Source organism: Chiloscyllium punctatum, chromosome 37 (assembly GCF_047496795.1).
Source record: "Chiloscyllium punctatum isolate Juve2018m chromosome 37, sChiPun1.3, whole genome shotgun sequence".
Lineage (NCBI taxonomy): Eukaryota > Metazoa > Chordata > Chondrichthyes > Orectolobiformes > Hemiscylliidae > Chiloscyllium > Chiloscyllium punctatum.
This window is the reverse complement of record NC_092775.1, coordinates 31,361,647-31,380,740: the sequence shown is the minus strand read 5'-3', so window position 1 is coordinate 31,380,740 and position 19,094 is coordinate 31,361,647. Positions and strand designations below refer to the sequence as shown.

The 19,094-nt window shown below is 38.5% G+C and overlaps 2 protein-coding genes across 6 annotated transcripts in view; both read right to left on the bottom strand.

Annotated features, from left to right (window-relative positions):
- Window positions 1-14,329, bottom strand: part of adnpb (activity-dependent neuroprotector homeobox b) — a 46,880-nt gene extending 32,551 nt beyond the window's left edge. Inside the window, exons 1-2 of one of the 3 annotated variants that reach the window (XM_072556541.1) lie at window positions 14,214-14,329; window positions 13,175-13,250 (exon numbers count right to left, since the gene is read on the bottom strand). The gene's annotated coding sequence lies outside the window, so the exon portion shown is untranslated. Of the gene's footprint in view, window positions 1-5,631; window positions 6,185-13,174; window positions 13,326-14,213 lie in introns of those variants that run through there. The other 2 variants (XM_072556540.1, XM_072556539.1) reach the window with 2 other exon arrangements.
- Window positions 14,330-15,964: 1,635 nt separating this feature from the next.
- dpm1 (dolichyl-phosphate mannosyltransferase subunit 1, catalytic) overlaps window positions 15,965-19,094 on the bottom strand; it is a 97,888-nt gene continuing 94,758 nt past the window's right edge. For all 3 annotated transcript variants that reach the window (XM_072556535.1, XM_072556536.1, XM_072556537.1), the window contains one exon: window positions 15,965-16,232. In XM_072556535.1, coding sequence (XP_072412636.1) covers window positions 16,128-16,232 — 105 coding nt within the window. In that variant the 3' untranslated portion in view covers window positions 15,965-16,127. The remainder of the gene's footprint in view (window positions 16,233-19,094) is intronic.

Sequence of the window (19,094 nt, the reverse complement as noted above, 5' to 3'; positions counted from 1 at the left end):
TTAAGAAACCGTGCAAATTCTCTTACTCGAGTATGGTCAGATATGTCAAGGATTCTGCCACAGGTAAATTACAATTATGCCAGTCTTCCCAAATCAACACTTAATGCCCTTAGCATAATGATCAAGAGCAGGAGCATTAGCAAAGTACAAACTCATCAAATATGTACACATACACCAAGAGAATTTATCAGAAAATGATCCATAACAGGACCTTTACCCAATTTTTTCCCTCGCCCTTAACTTGAGCATTCAGGATAACTAAAGACACCCATGCTGCTGTATTAGAGGAGATTAACTTTATAATACAGGGACTTTAGTAGAAACCTGCAATGTAATTTTAAGTTGTCATTGCATTCCATATACCATTGTGTCCAATAATTTTTATTACAAATCATTATGCTTAAAGTCATTGTTTTCATTCTGAGGGAATGCAAATTTACATTAACCACATGCTTTGAATCAATGGACTTTCCCATTTAAGTTTGGACAAAAAAATCTTATAGACATGCCACCATATAAGCGTATGTAATTTTAAAATAGGTATACCAGGACATAATGCTGAATATGTTTGGACATTCCCATTTACAAGAATATTTTGTCTGATATTTGAAATATGACATCAGTTGTTAGGAATGGATTTTAAATGCTTCAAATCTGAGCTATAAAACAGGCTGCAAAACAAAATCTTAAATTTTTTAAGACTGCAAACAATACATGACACAATGCATTTCATTTGCACTAACTACTTAGGAAAATTTTAAAAATTGCCAGTGAAAACTTTTATTTTCTAGCAAGAAAATTAGTTCTATAAAAGGAGTAACTCCCATGTTTCAAATAATCAACTCTTTCAATGGAGAATTTAGAAAAGCAGTTTTTTAATTTTTGGAGCTGTCAATTCTACATTGATTTCGTTAAACCTGAAGCTTTAAAAGTTGCTTTGCCTTTTGAAGTGCATTTAACCTGAAGAGATATTATATTTAAGAACTTGATATTTACGTTTAAGATACTGAATAAATTTGTCTGAACAGTACAACTGAAGTAATGAATGAATGTCCGAGAAGTATGCACAAAAAGAAATCTGTCAAGTTTACAGAAGATCATATGTAATTAGTTAAGAATTTGTTTAACTAAGTTTTCTGGACAAGTCATACCTGAACTGTTTCTTAACCAGCAGCATGAACACATGCATATATATGTAGACAAATATTTCCATAACGTCAGATTTTATAATATTTAAGAATTCCCCACTCTTGCGAATGCTGTAATTTTACCCCGCTACAAGTAGAAGGCAAAATCTCATTTTGATAGTGTGCATCATTTTTTGATGCACTAACCATACAATATTAAAATGTGTTCCAATATCTAATGAGTTTTTTTAGAACTGTGACCTAGAATTGCCTGAAAAGTTAATATTCAAACCTTGCAATGAAACACTCAGCAATTAACGTACACTTAATTATCTGAACAGGTGATAATTAGAACTTATTTAAGCAAAAACTTACCAGTCACAAGCATTGTGATGCCAAATTTGAGTTTAAAGGTTAAGAGGATGAAATTTTTTTTAAAATACCAACAAAATTTTTTCAATAAGTTTACATAAGCAACCCTTGGAGTATTAAACAATGCGTTCTCGGATCAGGCCGAAATTTCCCTGCTGAGGCTATATGTACACATCTGATACTTAAATACCAAAAGTCAGTCTAAATTATTCCACTCAACTTTTTAAAAAAATGACCTTTCCTGTTGATTTTTAACTAAATCTCAAATTAATGTTCATCTGTCTAAAATTTCAGGAAAATTTTAATAAAAATAAAAAAAGTGAAGAATTTCATATTTAAAAAATTGTTCATAACAAAGACATAATAATAAAAATGATTCCCAAGCCAGAATAATTTTGCAATCAGAATACAAACTAATCATGGATATTGGCCACTCCATGGAACTGCAGTGATTAAAAGCAACCTTGACATAGGTATTAAGAGTTAGTTCTTCAGTACCCCAGTGGTTCAGCTGATCTACTCTGTTAAAGGACAGTAACAGAGTTAAAATGTTGAGTGTGTCGTGCTGGAAAAGCACAGCAGACCAGGCAGCATCCGAGGAACAGGAGAATCTACATTTCGGCCATAAGCACTTCGTGTCTCAGGTTTAGTCACAAATGTGAGCCAATTCACCTATTCTCTGCTATTAAAATTATTTCAATAAAGCTAGTCAACACAGGAAGGTAATGAATTCACTAGTTTCCCACCAATCCCTGCCATATAAATAAAGCCTGATTTAGTTATGAAATTCTCATCAAGTTACTTGCAATGAACCTTGTGGAAAAACATCTTCACAACACTAAAAAAAGGTAGCAAACCCATTTCATATCGTGCTTAAAAAGACAAAACAAAAAAATTGGGAAAATAGTTTACAAGATGAATGCAAGTACACAATAACTTCAAAAGCCAATAAAGGCCCCAATACACTTCACCAGACTACTGCTGTATTTTTCTTGTTCCTTTTTAGAAGCAATCTCCTCTAAAATATGTTATACTGTAGTAACTGAAACACTGAGCTAAATGCATTCACAGAGAGAAAGGAGGAAAATAAATTACAAAACATGAGCACTACTAGTGAAAGCAAAACTTCAACAGAGGCAAAAGCCAATGAGCTTGCTGTATAATAGCATGTAAGCAAGATTTACTCCAAAGTCTCAGCATGGTTGACTTGAAACAAAACTCATTATTTTTGATTTCTTTCATCTCAAACATAACTCTTTAACAGGTATCCTAAATTATGAAAAGAAAAGTCAATGGAACTTAAGTGGAAAATTCCAAGCCTTCATACTCTCAAGGAAGTGACATTTTAAATTTTATACCACTGAAATTTACATTCATTGTCGTAATTTCTAGTTTTGTACTGCAATGAATTCAATACATGAGTTTTGCTACGCATAAGGATTTATATATGGTCGTGCTACAGATCACTTATGGGGTGAACTTCTGTGTAACTTGCACTTTTACAACCATGATGTAGTCAGTCTTCACACAGTGATAGAGGCCCCAACTTACTTTTCCTCACATGGCCGATTAGAAACCTGCTTTTTCCACTGCCAAATTTTGGGATATGTTGAAAAAATGTCCAGATCCATAACTAAATGGGCGGCACGGTGGCACAGTGGTTAGCACTGCTGCCTCACAGCGCCAGAGATCTGGGTTCAATTCCCGCCTCAGGCGACTCTCTGTGTGGAGTTTGCACGTTCTCCCCGTGTCTGCGTGGGTTTCCTCCGGGTGCTCCGGTTTCCTCCCACAGTCCAAAGATGTGCAGGTCAGGTGAATTGGCCATGCTAAATTGCCCGTAGTGTTAGGTAAGGGGTAGATATAGGGGTATGGGTGGGTTGCGCTTCGGCGGGTGCGGTGTGGACTTGTTGGGCCGAAGGGCCTGTTTCCACACTGTAAGTAATCTAATCTAATCTAATCTAATCTAAATCAACCTCTGGCTACTCTATGAACACTTGCCTTGGCCATCAAACCCGAGGGGAGACTTTTATAACTCAGTAAAGTAAAACGAAAAAATAAGTTTAGATTTGCCCAAACAAAACAACTATTCAGGTTATCAGATCACCTTTAAGAAAATTCAGCTGAAGACAATATGTTGTGCTGATACGGAATGGTACAGTGTGTCGTCAAATCTCTAACTTTGATTTAAGCATTGCACCATTGGAAAGATAATCTTCGGACAAGATACATGGACAAAAGGTGATCACTACTTAGCCAATTTTAACTAGACAGGAATCTCCATACCCAACTAAGCCAATTATGCTCAATTTTCTGAAATATCCAATCAAAACCGAACTACACATCATTAATGCTATACTTGGATGATGGGACGAATCAACAGGACCAATCCCTTGGCTGCAAAGAATGCACTCCAACCAAATGCAGTCACTTTCCAAATAACCAAAATGCCATACCTATCACCATTTTTCACTAATACATTCTCTTTGCACCAACTGTCACTAAATGCATTACAGAAGAAGTTGAGTTTCAGTAGTATGGGCATACCAATGAAACGTGTATTTGGTGAAATAATTCAACTGCACTGCACGAATATGATGCCAGCTAGTGTTTTGCATGTGACCCAAACCTTCAACCACCACATTCGGAGCCCAAGCTACAGGTGGCGCTGTACTGGGAGCGACAGCATTTTGCTGATGGAGCACTTCTGCCTACTAACAACTCCTCATTCTGCAACTGAAGCCTCAAAACTAGCCTCTGAAGAGCGCCTCCTGCTGCACTGAGTATTGATTTTCATTCTCTGCATGGCTGCACTACAACATGGGTGGGGGCGGCTGTGCACGCAAGAAGTGGAAAATGTTTTGCCATTAGCTGAAGGGACAGAAATCAAGAATCACTCAAACTTAGTTTTATTTAAAAACACATTCTTAGACACAATAACTAGAAATATTATTAAACAATTTTATTTTGTGCAAAACAGTTCTAAATGCATTTTCTTACATTTCGGGGTCGTAATCTACAACACAATAGACCTGATAACAATGGAACCGGTTAAAATTTCTCCAAAGAACACGTGCCAAACATTTCTACTTAAGCAATTACAAAACTGGGAATCCCTAAATCTATTCATGTCTGCAGTGGAGCAGTACTCGCGCCATTTTACAGCAACGTCACAGCCGGCAACCGGTCCAGAGGTGCACATTTTAACAATATCACTATTAACTTATCCCATCCTCAATATTATCTGCATCATAAAATATCCGGAATCATCACCGAATGGTATTGCTAGTGAATTCACAAATAAATTAAATCTCAGTTTCCATCCACCCCGTCTTCTGTCTAGGGCGTTTCTTGCTGTCTGGATTGGTTGAGCATGCTGTCTAAAGACCACAGAGCACTAGAAAAGGTATTGAGCAAATGTGTAAACAAATGTTCGATCAGATTCACGACCGATGGCACACAGGATAGCCGGCGACAATTGCTATTTTACATTTTAGGCATCCGAAACAGCGGTGATTTCGAAAGGGCTTGAAATTATCAGAACTAACTTACTAACGGATCAAACAATCCCCTAAACATAAAAAGCCTTCTACAAAAAAAAACCCTAAAATGTCTCGATCCATTCAACTCCAGTCACAGGTAAATACTAGATTTCGCGAACGGGAAAGGTAACACTCACATCGATTGGATGACTTGACCCATCACATATGCATCAAATCGATACATAGTAAATTATACTAATATCCGAACCCGCACTAGTTTTGAAGAACAATGAACACAAATGATAGACAACAATTATAAATGATGGGACAGTGTAACCAATATCGCTTAAATAGCGGATTTGCTAAATTCAACAAAAAATCCGGTCTTTCGTGTATTTTTAATCATGCAAATGGGCAACAAATAGGATAAAGCAATCGTTGCAGATGGATCTCTACCTATGGTCGATGCATCTTTAGCAATCGGCACTTTATACATGGACAAAGATAAAGGAGAATACTCGCATGTTACACACATTTGCTGTGAGGTTTTTCTTCCACTTTTTTTGCAAAATACAAACGTCTTTTCTGGATTTATGCTTATTTATAGAAGATCTCGGTTAAAGATTTTGACAGAAAAAATGAAACGCTCTCACCTTTTTGATTTCCTTTTGCTTTTTCTTATTTTGGTTTAATTGATCAGTTAAGCGCGAGCCGGCCGGTCGGTCGCTCGGCCGAACCGGCAGCAGTGAGAGAAGAGCGCGAGGGAGGGAGCGGGCAGGCGAGCCGCAAACAAAGGGCCTCCTCCTCCTGCTGCCGCTTCAATCTCCTCACATCAAACCCCGAGCGAGCGAGCAGCGGCCGCGACGGTGCTTCCAGCGCTGACTGAAAGAGGGAGCTCTTTATACAGAGAGAGGGGAGGGGAGAGGACAGGAGAAGAGAAGAGGAGAGGAGGGGAGGGGAGAGGGGGGGGGGGAAAGAGGAGGAGAGGGGGAAAAAAAAAGACAACTGAAGGCCACCGAACAAAACCGCCTCGGGAATAAAACGAAGATAAACTTCGACCGACTGAGCGAACTTTTTTTCTGATCGAAAACTTTTCGAGGCGCAAACCCCGGAGGGACGACAGGAAAAAGCGGGGTAAAGAGATTCAATTGCTTTCGGACAATAATTCACTGAGCCTTCCCTGGCCAAAATGGCGTCCGAGAAAGAACGGAAGTGACGCGTGCGCTTTATTTGCATAGGGACTATTGTCCAATAGAGAGCAGAGTTGAGCACTACTTTGAGGGCAATTCACGCAAACTTCGGGCTCCTGGCCCCCTGCTATTTGTCCCACTTCTGCCAACAGTGGTGAAAAGGGGTCAGGTGGCTGGAATACTAAGGATAGTTCATGTTGCATAAGTCCCCTTTTGCTGTAGCCTCGCGAGACTTGCAGCAGGGCGTGTGAAAACGAGGCTCCCTCAAGTCACCGCTAGGGGCGCTATTCCTCACCCGCCCTTTAACTACTGGCCAGGCGGCAGCACTGCGCAGGTGCAAACTAGGGCATCTGGCGCCTCCATCTGCTCGGCGTGCTCTCACAGACCTCAGCACACATATGTGCACACAACCTGATTCAGCATTTGGGTTATCACTACGCCTCAGGCCTGCTCCAGCACTACTTTCTGAGATCTTGGTGGGAAGTCCTCCATTTTGTCACACTAGAAAGTTGCAATGGACAAAGGGGATGAAAATACGCTCATGTTCAAACCTCAGGATTTACCTACTTCAATACATATGATATGTCATATTTGAGCAAGTCCCTCGCTCAGGTGTGTAAATGGTCACAATTATCTTCACAATGAGATATGGAGATTTAAAGAACTGCACTGTTCAACTCAAGCCCAACACCTGAATAGTTTTTTTTTGAAATTTGAGATTGGCACTTATGCAGGGTATTGGTTAATGTTTAGAGATCATGTAATATGCTATTAAGGATATTCTTTGAATTATATATTGGCTGGTAAGTATCAGTGTCTCAAGTTGGTGTACAAGTATACCACAATTTTAACATAACCTTTTAACTGAAGACTACGGTAACTGACCTAACTCTCTAACTCTGAAATACAAAGGTTCAAAATAGAGTCTAGACAGTTTACGAAAGAGAAGGTTTCAGTTGGCAGAGAGGTCATGAACCAGAAGAAATCAAATTTATGGTGATTGGCAAAAGAACCAACAATAGTGTGAGGAAAAGCTTTTTCTAATGCAAGTAGTTGGATTCTGGCAAAGCTAAACAAAAAATGCAACAAGCTGTAAAAGTGAGACTGTGTTGCATATTTGATTGGGTTTTTTAAAAATGAAGTACTCAAAAAGATTGATGAGGGCAGAGCAATAAACATTGTTTACTTCGACTTTACTAAAGCTTTTGACAGGGTTTCTCATGGTAAACTAATGTGTAAAGTTATATCAACTTCAGGATGAGCTTGCCAATTGGATACAACATTGGCTTGATGATAAGAAACAGAGGGTGGTAGTGATGGTGGCAGGTTGTTGTTTGGACTGGAGGTCTGTGACCAGCAGTTCCAGTTCCACAGGAATCTGTATTGGGTTCACTTTTGTTTATCATTTATACAAACAATTTGAATGAGAACGTATGAGGTATGTAGTAAATTTGCAGGTGACACCAAAATTGGTGGCACAGTGGGTAGTAAAGAATGGTTTTTAAGATTACAAAGAGATCTTGATCAGTTAGGTAAATAGGCTGAAGAGTTGCAGATGGAGTTTCAATTGGATATGAGGTATTGCATTTTGATAACGTAAGTAAGGACAAGTCTTAAAACAATTAATAGTAGGACCCTGGGTCATATTGGAGAACAGAGACCGAGGGCTTCAGCCACAATGTTTTGAAATTTACATCACAGGTCAACAGGGTGGTGAAGAACGTGTTTAGTACGCTTGGCTTCATTCTCAGACTTCTGAATATGAAGTTGGGACATCATGTTAGGTTTGTACACAATGTTGGAGAAGCCTCTTCTGGAGTACTGTCTGCAGTTCTGGCTGCCCTATTACAGGGAGAATCTTCTTAATCTGCTGAGGGTTCAGAAAAGATTTACCAGAACATTGCTGGGAATGGAGGGGTTGAGATAGAAAAGTAGACTAGAAAGGCTGGAATATTTTTCACTGGCGTTTAGAGTTAGAGGGGTGACCTTGGAGGTTTATAAAATCATGAGGGACATAGATAAGGTGAATGACCTTGGATAAGCTCTTTTCTCTCAGGTAAGGGTGTCCAAAACTATTGAGTACATTTTTAAAGTGAGAGGAGAAAGGACATGAGGGTTTTTTTAAAATTTTGTGCATGGACTGAACTGCTAGAGAGAGTGGTGGATGCAGGTACAGCTAAAACATTTAAGAGATTTAGTTATGTTCATGAAAAGGAAAGCTTTGGTGGGAAATGGGCTAAGCTTAGGCAGGTGGGACTGGTATAGTTTAGGAACATCATTGGTAGGACCAAACGGTCTGTTTCCCTGCTGTACAATCTTTGACTCTTGCCAAAGCTGGCATAGACAATGACAGGCCAAATGGCCTTTTCCTGTGCTGTAATCATTCTCATGATTTTCAATATTATAGGACACGTAATAACAAAAGTATCATGATAATCTTATATTGGAAGTTCAGCACATACAATTATAATAAAAGCAGCACAAGTTTTTTTTTAAAATTTAGAATAAGTGCATTCTGAATGCCTTATCAGAAATTAAATGGATTGTGAACTTGTAAGGGTTTAACTGAAAGTTGTGTTCTTTAACTGTGGCTGAAAACATTCGCTGTCTAAATTGGTTATGGGAGACACGCGGCTCGTTACTCATTGAATGCACATATCAGTGATTAACAGAAACAGGTCATTTTGAAAATTAGAACGATATCTAAACTTCAAATTTAATGCAAAAAAAAGCAGTTAATGATACCCATTAATTTACTAACACTATCTTATAGTTGTTACTTACTTTACGTCAACATGTTATTACTTTTATATAACTTCAGATATTTTATTGAGAATACAGATGGGATGCACCAATAATGTGAACTGGTCCCAAGCTAAGAAAAACTATTTATCATCTGTCTTCAAGCCAATATCTGAATACATTATTCACTGTTTGTATTGAGGACATACCTTAAACAATTGAAAGTTATCCCAAGAAATGCAGTTTATATTCAAAGGGATTTTCATGTTTTCAGATTATTCCCAAGTTCAAAATACAATGTGAAAATTGCAGTTATGTTTCCACCTTAGTGTTCCTCATCTTGTCAACTTGCTTTCATAAATTTTGCACTTTTCACCATATAGACTAGACACACACATATTTTTGAATTTCAATATTCCAAATTCATGGCTGTTTTTGTCCTCTACCCATCCTTCCTTTCCCAGCTTACTCTCGACTCCCTTCTATATTCTTGAAAAAGAATCAATCTAAAAAAATCTTTTTCCGATCATTTCAGTGGAGTTATGATAGTAAACTGATCGGGAGGCAAAAAAGTCTATTAATGCTTCATAGTCCTTCTTCTAATACTATTGTATTTTTGTAAAACTAACAAGGGCAGGACTTAACAGGTAATAGTAACACCCCAGGTAGTATTGTTGAACAGAGACCTAGGGTTTCAGGTATATAGCACGTTGAAGTAACCTCATAGGTAGACAAGGTTGTTAAGGTAACTAGTCCTAGTTGCTCTGGTGTAGGAAGGATATTATTAAACAGGAGTGGGTTCAGAAAAAAATTACCAGGATGTTTCCAGAACTGGAGGATTGGAGTTATAAAAGTGAGCTGGATGGACTGGCTCCTTTTTCACTGGCGTCTCGGAGGTTAAGGGGTGACCTTAAAGAGTTTATAAAATCATGAGGGACATAGATAAGATGAATAGTAAAGGTCTTTTCCCTAGAATAGGTGCATTCAAAACTAGGGGCATATTTTTAAGATGAGAGGACAGAGGTTTAGAAGGGATGTGAGTGGGCAACGTTTCACTAAGAGTGGTTTGATTGTGGAATGAACTGCCAGAGTAAGTGGCACATACAATTACTACATTTAAAAGTTATTCCGATACATACATGCATCGGAATTTTTTTAAAAAATTCACGAGATGAGGACGTCACTGGATAGGCTAGCATTTATTGCCCATAGGGCAGTAAAGGATCAAGGGTCAACCATATTGCTCTGGCTCTGGAGTCACATGTAGGCCAGACCAGGTAAGGATAAGAGTTTGCTTTTTTAAAAGGACAGTAGTGAACCTAGTTTGGTTTAGAGGGAGATGGGCCAATTGCAGGCAAATGGGATTAGTTTAGTTTGGGAAATTTGGTCAGCATGGACAAGTTGGACCGAAGGGTCCATTTATTTGCTGCAAGGCTCTATGACTCAATTTACCTTAAAGTTACACTTTACTTATTCTTGAATGAAGACTAAAGAACTTTTAGTACTGAGACTAAAATCACAGCTTTACAGAAGAGCTTTATTTCTCTTCAATGATATATAGTACTTAAAATTGCAACAGTGAAGACAGCATATTACTGAATCACATCAGAGTAGCTTTAGTTGTATCTAAGAAAAAAAGCTAAAGATTATTTAAATCTCCAAAATTTAACTTTTAAAAAAAAATCTGATCACCTTCTCTTGATATATACCATCACAAAATGTAAAATTCTCCTGATGTAAAGCATAAATAAGTCGGCTCTGGAAACCACTTTTTAAAGTGGTGATAACTCATTTCAAAGTTTCATTTCAGAACACATTATGTTTTCATACATTCTTTAATTACTATTTAATATTCATTTTCAAAATAAGATTCTCGCATGAGATCAAAATCCTTTTTTTTGATTTTGACATTTCTTAACTAAATAAAATTTTAAATTTTGGACAGAATAGGCTAAAATACAGACACCCCGTTAGAGACTACCTCACCTTATCTGCTGAGAGATCTATAACCTGAGATCTATTATAAATACAAACTTTGTCCCAATAATCACCTAATATTGCTTCGTTTAAAAAGTGTTAATATAACTGACCAATAAGAATTCTGGTAATTCAAGTGATGTACATAGTTGCTATAGTTGTACATATTGTGGTGCATTGGTCAGCAATATTATTTCCCATGAACACAAAAATGCATAGCATTACATCAGTACTGCCACAAGTTACATTTAGTTTAAATTTAATAATTGCATTATAGAATGATTTTAATGAGCCAATCAACAGTTAACAGAAATTGGATTTTTAGTATTGTGGAAAAGTTGAAAAAAAATCTCCGTACCTATTATTAGTCAGTAACACATTTACTTCTGGAGGCAGCATACAAGTCACTTTGCCAACAAAGCAGAAGTATGGCTTTACATGGCTCCACCTTCATACTTCTGACCTTAATGGGATTTGAGGGCGATGGATACCTCCCACAATGAGAAAATCTAACCACCTCCCCTTGACATACAATGGTATTACATTTGCTAAATCCTCCACTCTCAACACTTGAGAAAATGTGGTTACAATTGACCTGAAACACAGCTAGGCCAGCCATATACATAACGTAACTTTAGGAACAGATGAGAAGCTGAGAATTTTGTAGCAAGTAACTTGGCTCCTGACTCTCTATCTGTCCACTGTAACAAGTACAAGTCAGACTGTGAGATGGAATACTCTCCAGTTGCCTGGATTTGTGCAACTCCAACAACCCAAGCAGCTTAACATCATCCAGGACAAACCAGCCCACTTGAATGGCATCACAATAACCATTTTAAATATTCACTCACTTAATCATGCACTGTGGCATGAATGTGAATTTTCTAAAAGATGCATTGCAGAAACAAATGCCCCTTCCAAACCAGTGATCTCTACCACCTAGAAGAACAAGGTGGTTCTTCAAGGTGTAATGGAATACCACAATCTATCAAAAACAGAAATTGCTGGAAAAGCTCAACAGGTCTGGAAGCATCTGTAGAAAGAAATCAGCTAAACCTTCCTCAGAATGCAAATATTCCATCACTTCAGAGGCCCCCTTGTCAAATTTCGCACCATCAGAGCAGATGGAGATGGAGGAACTGGGAAAATGGAATAGCTTGACAGGAAGCAGGGTGCGAGGATGTATAGTCAAGGTAACTGTGAGTGTCGGTTGGTTTGTAGTGGATATTGGTGGCCAGCCTATCCCCAGAAATGGCAACAGTTATGTCAAGGAAGAGAAGGGAGGAGTCAGAGATAGACAGGTGAAGATGAGAGCGGGGTGGAAATTAGAAATGAAATTGATAAACCTTTCCAATTCCAGATGAGGGGGGGAAGCAGCACCGGAGAAAGAGTTGTGGGTGGGGGCAGGAGGAGGACTGGAACAAGAAATGTTTCCTGTAGCTCACAAAGAGACAGACATAACTGGGGTCCATATGGGTACGCATAGCCACCCCTCCGACCTGAAGAAAGTGAGACAAATTAAAAGATAAGTTATTCTTGGTGAGGGCTAGCTCAGCCAGGCAGTGGAGGCTGGTGATGAATGGGGATGGTTCAGGCCTTTTATTCCGAAGAAGCAGTGGAGAATCATGAGACCACTCCGATGGTGTAAAGGGATTGCATGCCATGGTAAAGAGGAGGGTGCTGGAGCCCAAAAAATCTGGAAATTCTGACACTGACAAAGTGTCAGAGGAATCACAGGTGTAAATGGGATGGGGTTGGACTGGACAAGTGGAGAAAGAAATTGAGTCAAGGTAAGGAGAGATTGGGGGGGGGCGGGGGGGGGGGGCAGGAGCAGGCAGAAATAATGGGTATGTTGCCATCCAAACAACACACCATCATAATTTGGCAATATATCATTGTGCCATCACCATTGTTATGTCAAAATCCAGGAACTCCAACCCTATCAGCACAGAGTGTCCCACATGAGATTTTGACTACAGCAGGCCAAGAATGCAGCTCACTACCACATTCTGAAGAGCAACTATGGATGTGCAATAAATATTGGCATAGCCAGTGATACCCTGGGAAAGAGTAATGAAAAGTTTAATGTAAAGATAGGAACTAGTATAAGGATCAAAAACATGTCACTAGCCTACTTTTCACTACGTTGAGAATGTATGCTGAGGTCAGAACTTTCTCTACAGCACGTTCAAACCCTACTGTGAACCTGCACAATGCAAGGAAAAAAGACAGTCGTCATTTTGATTTTCCGCAGGGCAGCCTGTGAATGATGAGAGGGCAGAGTTACCTTCCAATGATGGGCGATGGTGGGCTTGAGTGTGGAGAGCCAGTCACAAGCCTTCCAGGTTGAAAGAAACAGCAATCTGCAATGGAAGGTGAATGAGTGAGATGATGCTTCAAAATGGAGCCATCCACAAAATTATCTAAATCAAAAAATAGCTTTTGCACTCAGGGCACTGAGAAGCAGGAGGGGATTTGCTCCTCTAATGGGCAGCCTGAAGGAGTCAAATGGGCCATGATGCCTGCAAGGACCTGGAAACCAATTGGAAAATCCTGGTTATTGACCTTTACTAGACTAGTAATAACGTTAATGAATTCGCTGTCACATATGGATAGTCCTGCCCCCACCCCTCCTACACTACCAGGAAAATCATCAAGGCACGGTGGCTAGCACTGCTGCCTCACAGCACCAGGGATTCAAATTAGATTTCTGCCTCGGGCAACTGCCTGTGTGGAGTTTGCACATTCTCCCAGTGTCTGCATGGGTTTCTTCCCACAATCCAAAGATATGCAAGTTAGGTAAATTGGTCATAGTGTTCAGGGATGTGTAGGTTAGTTGCATGGGAAATGTAGAGTAATAGGGTAGGGGAATGGGTCTGAGTGGGATACTCTTTGGAGGGTTGGTGTGGACTTATTGGGTTCAATGGTCTGTTTCCACACTATGGGATTCTGTGATTGGACAGAGTCAGAGGACTTGGAAGCAGTCTCTGATACCAACCAAGTAATGCCTAAATATTGTACTCCACTACCCAGATTACTGTAACACTCCGATCATGAAGAGAACATGCCGAGTATTGTACTATAAATAAGTACATGAGGTAGTAACAAGAAGGGGAAAAAAGGAAATAAGGGGTAGAATCAGGAAAAGCCCATTTGGCCCTTCAAGATTAAAGATTACTCAGTTTTTTTGTACAGATTTTCAATAAGCAACCAGCATTTGACTAAATTTTATAAAAATCTAATGAAATAATTGGTTTTGCCTATATCAAATGAAGAAATGTTCATGTCAATCAAAGAGTCTGAAAGAAGTCAAGAATTTAAATTACAGTATATCCAAGCACTACTTGAAGCAGCACATTAGTTAAGTGGACTTGAAATTGCTTTTCCGATGACACCATGTAGCAAATATCTCTATGCAGTTTTCATTGATAACCTGAAATAATGCAAGATTAAAATTAATGGACTCTATTTGAATAACATAATTAACTGGATAAGTATGAAAAACTGATCAAATAATTCACTGCAAGTATGCTGATAGGAAAAATTATTAATTTGTTCACAGTTTGTGCATTTTCTACTTTTGTTAAGATCTGATGTTATGGAGAGATATGGCAATTACATTTGGTACTCTACCACAGTTAGATTTACAGCCAGATTGGTGGAGGTGCCAAATGGAATCTAGGAGCTTCACCAATTAGATGATGAAATAATAAACCAAAAAAAAAACACACCAGTACCTTTGCCTGTAATTCAATGGTGGCAACAAGATAGTTCTAAGAGTTAGTTCTTTATGAAATAAAAACCAAAAGAACAGCAGATGCTGGAAACCAGAAACAAAAACAGAAATTGCTGGGAAAACTCAGCAGTTCTGGCAGCATCTGTGGAAAGAAATAGTATAGTGATGAGTGACCCTTCTAGAGCTGATGTTAGCAAGGAAAATGTTAGATTTGAGGGGGCAGAAGGACAGGAGTAAATGATAGGTGGGGATAGAGCCCAAAGAGAGAGAACAACAGTTGGACAGACAAAGGAGCGGATAACTATCTGGCTAGGAGGGAGAATAACTATTAATGGGAACTGTTAGTGGCTAACATCAGTGTTGTGTTAGCCACGAGCAGTCCCAATTAATAGGTATTCACGTCCTAGACAAACCATTATCCACTCCTTTGCCTGTCCAACTGTTCTTCTCTCTGCGCTCTATCCCCACTTATCATCTACTCCTTACCCCATTCCCCCACCCTATTTTCTGCACATAAACCAACATTTTCCTAGCCACTATAAGTTCTAAGGGTTACTTGACCTGAAATATTAACTCTGATTTTTCTCCACAAATGCTGTCAAACCAGATGCTGAGTTTTTCCAGCAATCTCTGAATCATGTGGTTGGATCCAGAGAAGAAAATAATTTTAGCATTTGAAATTAGAGGCAATAAAGTATCCAAGGACATTAAAATGCAAGAAATGAACTTCCAGCTATTGGGTGTATTACAAAGATGTTCACATGGACATTTGTGGACATTTTAGTCTTTATTTCTGAAACATGATGGAGTAAAGATATACAATAGCTTCAATTAAATCAAACTCATCCATATAGAAAAAGTTAAATTAACTGCAAAAGACGTCAGAAACCTTCAGAAAACTTAAATAAAATTAATATATTGTTTGATTCTGCTAAATGGAATTTTTATAGATCAAAATCAAGTTACATGAACTTTTATAACCCTGGATCTTTTATGTTTACACATTCTTTTACAAAAGAATGAATGGTTTATCAGAACTCAATTTACACAGGAAAATTTGCACTAAGCTACGATAGTAATGAAGAGTATCTGTGAAAAGGAAGTTACTCAGGAAGTTTGACTAAATCACATCTGATGTGACAAAAGAGAGAGACATCCTTTATCTTAGGACACGTTCTTTTAGTTTTACTGGAGTACTGAAAAGCAAAATGTTGGAAATGGCATACTGTTTGTAATAAATCATAAGCCCACAACTATAAAATAATACAACAATATGTCTTAAGTGGTAGAATTATTAGCATTAAATGAAGCAAACTTAATATTCAATAAATAAAAACTTACTCAGACCAGATTGATTTTATTTCAAGTTATATTTTACAACTATTCATTTACTGAGTGTGCTACAGATTTGTACAAGTATAAAATTAGACTTTACAAGGATATTGTGAAGTAACGAAATACAAATCTGGCCAAAGAACATTTCAGTACTAAATATTAGTTTTGATCATGTAGTGGCAAACAGATGCAGCAGTCCTTTCAAAAATGACACAATTTCATTTCCTCCCAGTTTAGATTCACCATACACACGATCCACAAATGTTATAGGAACCTATAATAATTGGGAAGGAAAAAAGACATGTTAATTTAATGCAAACATGAGCATTACAGAAGGAGGGAAATATTCAAGACTCAGAACTTGAATATTGTTGAAGAGAGAGACATGATGTCAAAAATTTTAATCTTGGATTTTCATGACAAATGCAAGAATGTCAAGTTTCAAAAGATCACATCAAATTATACGACGGCAGAAGATGCTACTGATTGGTTAGCAAATTCACACTGACTGACTGTGGCACTGCAGTGAAGAAAATAATGGGGAATGATGGTCTCTCCAAGCTCCCAGATAATTCAAAAGCAACACATGGCTTGAACACGTTCCTTTTGTTTGCAGAGAATGGGTCACTGCATGTGATTGTACATCACTTGCAGAAAGTGCCAAAAGCACCTAACAGCTAATCAGCATTCATTTCTCCTTTAGTATAAGTTGTTGTGATCCTTTAAAATTTGCTGTTCTTGTGTTTGTCCTGATGAATGCATGACAAAAAGCTTTAGTAACATGCTTGTTTTTCAATAATATTAAAAATTATTTATGTACAGATACAATATTAAATACCAGTGCTACACATCTTCATTTTATTATTGTAAATAAATTCATAATGTATTTACAAACATTGGTAATATAATTATAAAAAAATTTACATTCCCAATAATCTATTGAAATATTTTGTGATGTCATATAAAGACTGTGGTGGCAATAGAAAAATGTCACATATAGATTTTCATACACGCTGTAGAACTCAAATTTTGTTTTAAGAAAAGCACATCTTGCACAAGAAAAAAAATCACTGCAAAATGCTATTAGATGCAGGCAATTAATTTTGTGGTAATTCCATCTTCCTTCTTTAATGTCTGGATGAAAACTTTGGATCATATTGTCATAGGTAATGTGTATGTGGAAATAAACTGGCAATACCTTATACTACACTTCCCCATTTTGTTCTTTTCAAGTCAATTTTATGAATAAAAAGAATCAAAGGCATATGTAAAAATATCAGTGAACTCTAACTATTTTATAATTTAAACCTTTTGTGTAATTATAGATGAAAATAAATGAATATTATAGAAGGAGCAAAGAAAGATTGAAGCAAAGAAAAACATTTCATTGGGCTACAACCTAACAGCTTAGTAGATTTGGTGAATGAATAGCTAAATCACATTGAGCAGGAAGATCTCAGGCTCGAACACTGACTTTTACAGAAACAGCTGGGCTTAGTAAGGTCCTCAAGTAAGATACAAGAAAGTAGCCGTGGTTCCCACTTTATGATAGTGTGATTTTATTCTTGTTGAAATTACAATGTCTGAAGTAGATACCCCTATATTGCATACTGAATTTACAACTTGTAAACTATCTTCAGTTGTAAGCGAAAGTAGTTTCGAAATTGTAAGCTACCTTTCGCATATTGGTGTTAAATCACGTTAGAGCCAATAGTAGCTGAGAAGCCACAATCCCCCAACGTCCATCCCTGGCTCCCTTCCCATGCTGAAAATGTGTTGCTGGAAAAGCGCAGCAGGTCAGGCAGCATCCAAGGAACAGGAGAATCGACGTTTCGGGCATCAGCCCTTCTTCAGGAATGAGGAAAGTGTATCCAGCAGGCTAAGATAAAAGGTAGGGAGGAGGGACTTGGGGGAGGGGCGTTGGGAATGTGATAGGTGGAGGGAGGTCAAGGTGAGGGTGATAGGCCAGAGTGGGGTGGGGACGGAGAGGTCAGGAAGAAGATTGCAGGTTAGGAAGGCAGTGCTGAGTTCGAGGGATTTGACTAAGACAAGTTGGGGGGAGGGGAAATGAGAAATCTGAGTTCATCCCTTGTGGTTGGAGGGTTCCCAGGCGGAAGATCAGGCGCTCTTCCTCCAACCGTCGTGTTGCCATGGTCTGGCGATGGAGGAGTCCAAGGACCTGCATGTCCTTGGTGGAGTGGGAGGGAGAGTTGAAGTGTTGGGCTACGGGGTGGTTGGATTGGTTGGTCCAGGTGTCCCAGAGGTGTTCTCTGAAACGTTCCGCAAGTAGGCGGCCTGTCTCCCCAATATAGAGGATGTCATATAAAGACTGTCTCCCCAATCTCCAGCATCTGCAGTCCTCACTTTCTCCCCTTCCCATGCTGACCAGATAGCGTAAATTAATCTAGTTCCATTTTCCAGCACTTCGCCCATATTCCTTTAAATATTTCCAATTCATATACCCATCCAGATATCTTTTAGCATGTTGCAATTATACCAGCCACCCTCACTTCCTCTAGCAGCTCAGTCCATACACGCACCACCCTCTGTGTGAAAAAGTTGCTCCTTTTAAATCTTTAAGTTTCACCTTAAGAACTATGCCCTCTAGTTTTGAACTCCCCTATTCTGGGGAAAATACCTTGGCTATTCACCCTATCCATGCCCCTCATGATATTTTAAATCTCTATAAAGGTCACCCCTCAGCCTCCAGTGCTCCAAAGAAAATAGCCCAACCCATTATTCAGCCTCTCCCTATAGCTCAAATCCTACAACCCTGGCAACATCCTTTTAAATCTTTTGTGAACGCTTTCAAGTTTCACAACATCTTTCCTATAACAGGGAGACCACAATTGTATGCATGGAGACCTAAATTGCTATGGTCCTTGAACAACGTAATCTCTTATCATGAAGAAAATATTCTTAGGAGTCTTTCTTGGATTCAGGGTCATTTCTTTCCAACATTGACCTTCATCCGCTATAGATTTTCCCATTCACTCAGATTGCCTCTCTCTTTGATGCTTTCTATTCTCATCTTACTTGATATGTGATGCTTCCTACAGATGTCATCTGAAAATTTTCACAAACAATTTAGTTTTATTCCTTTAATCTAGCGTTATCCCAGAATATGAAGCATTGA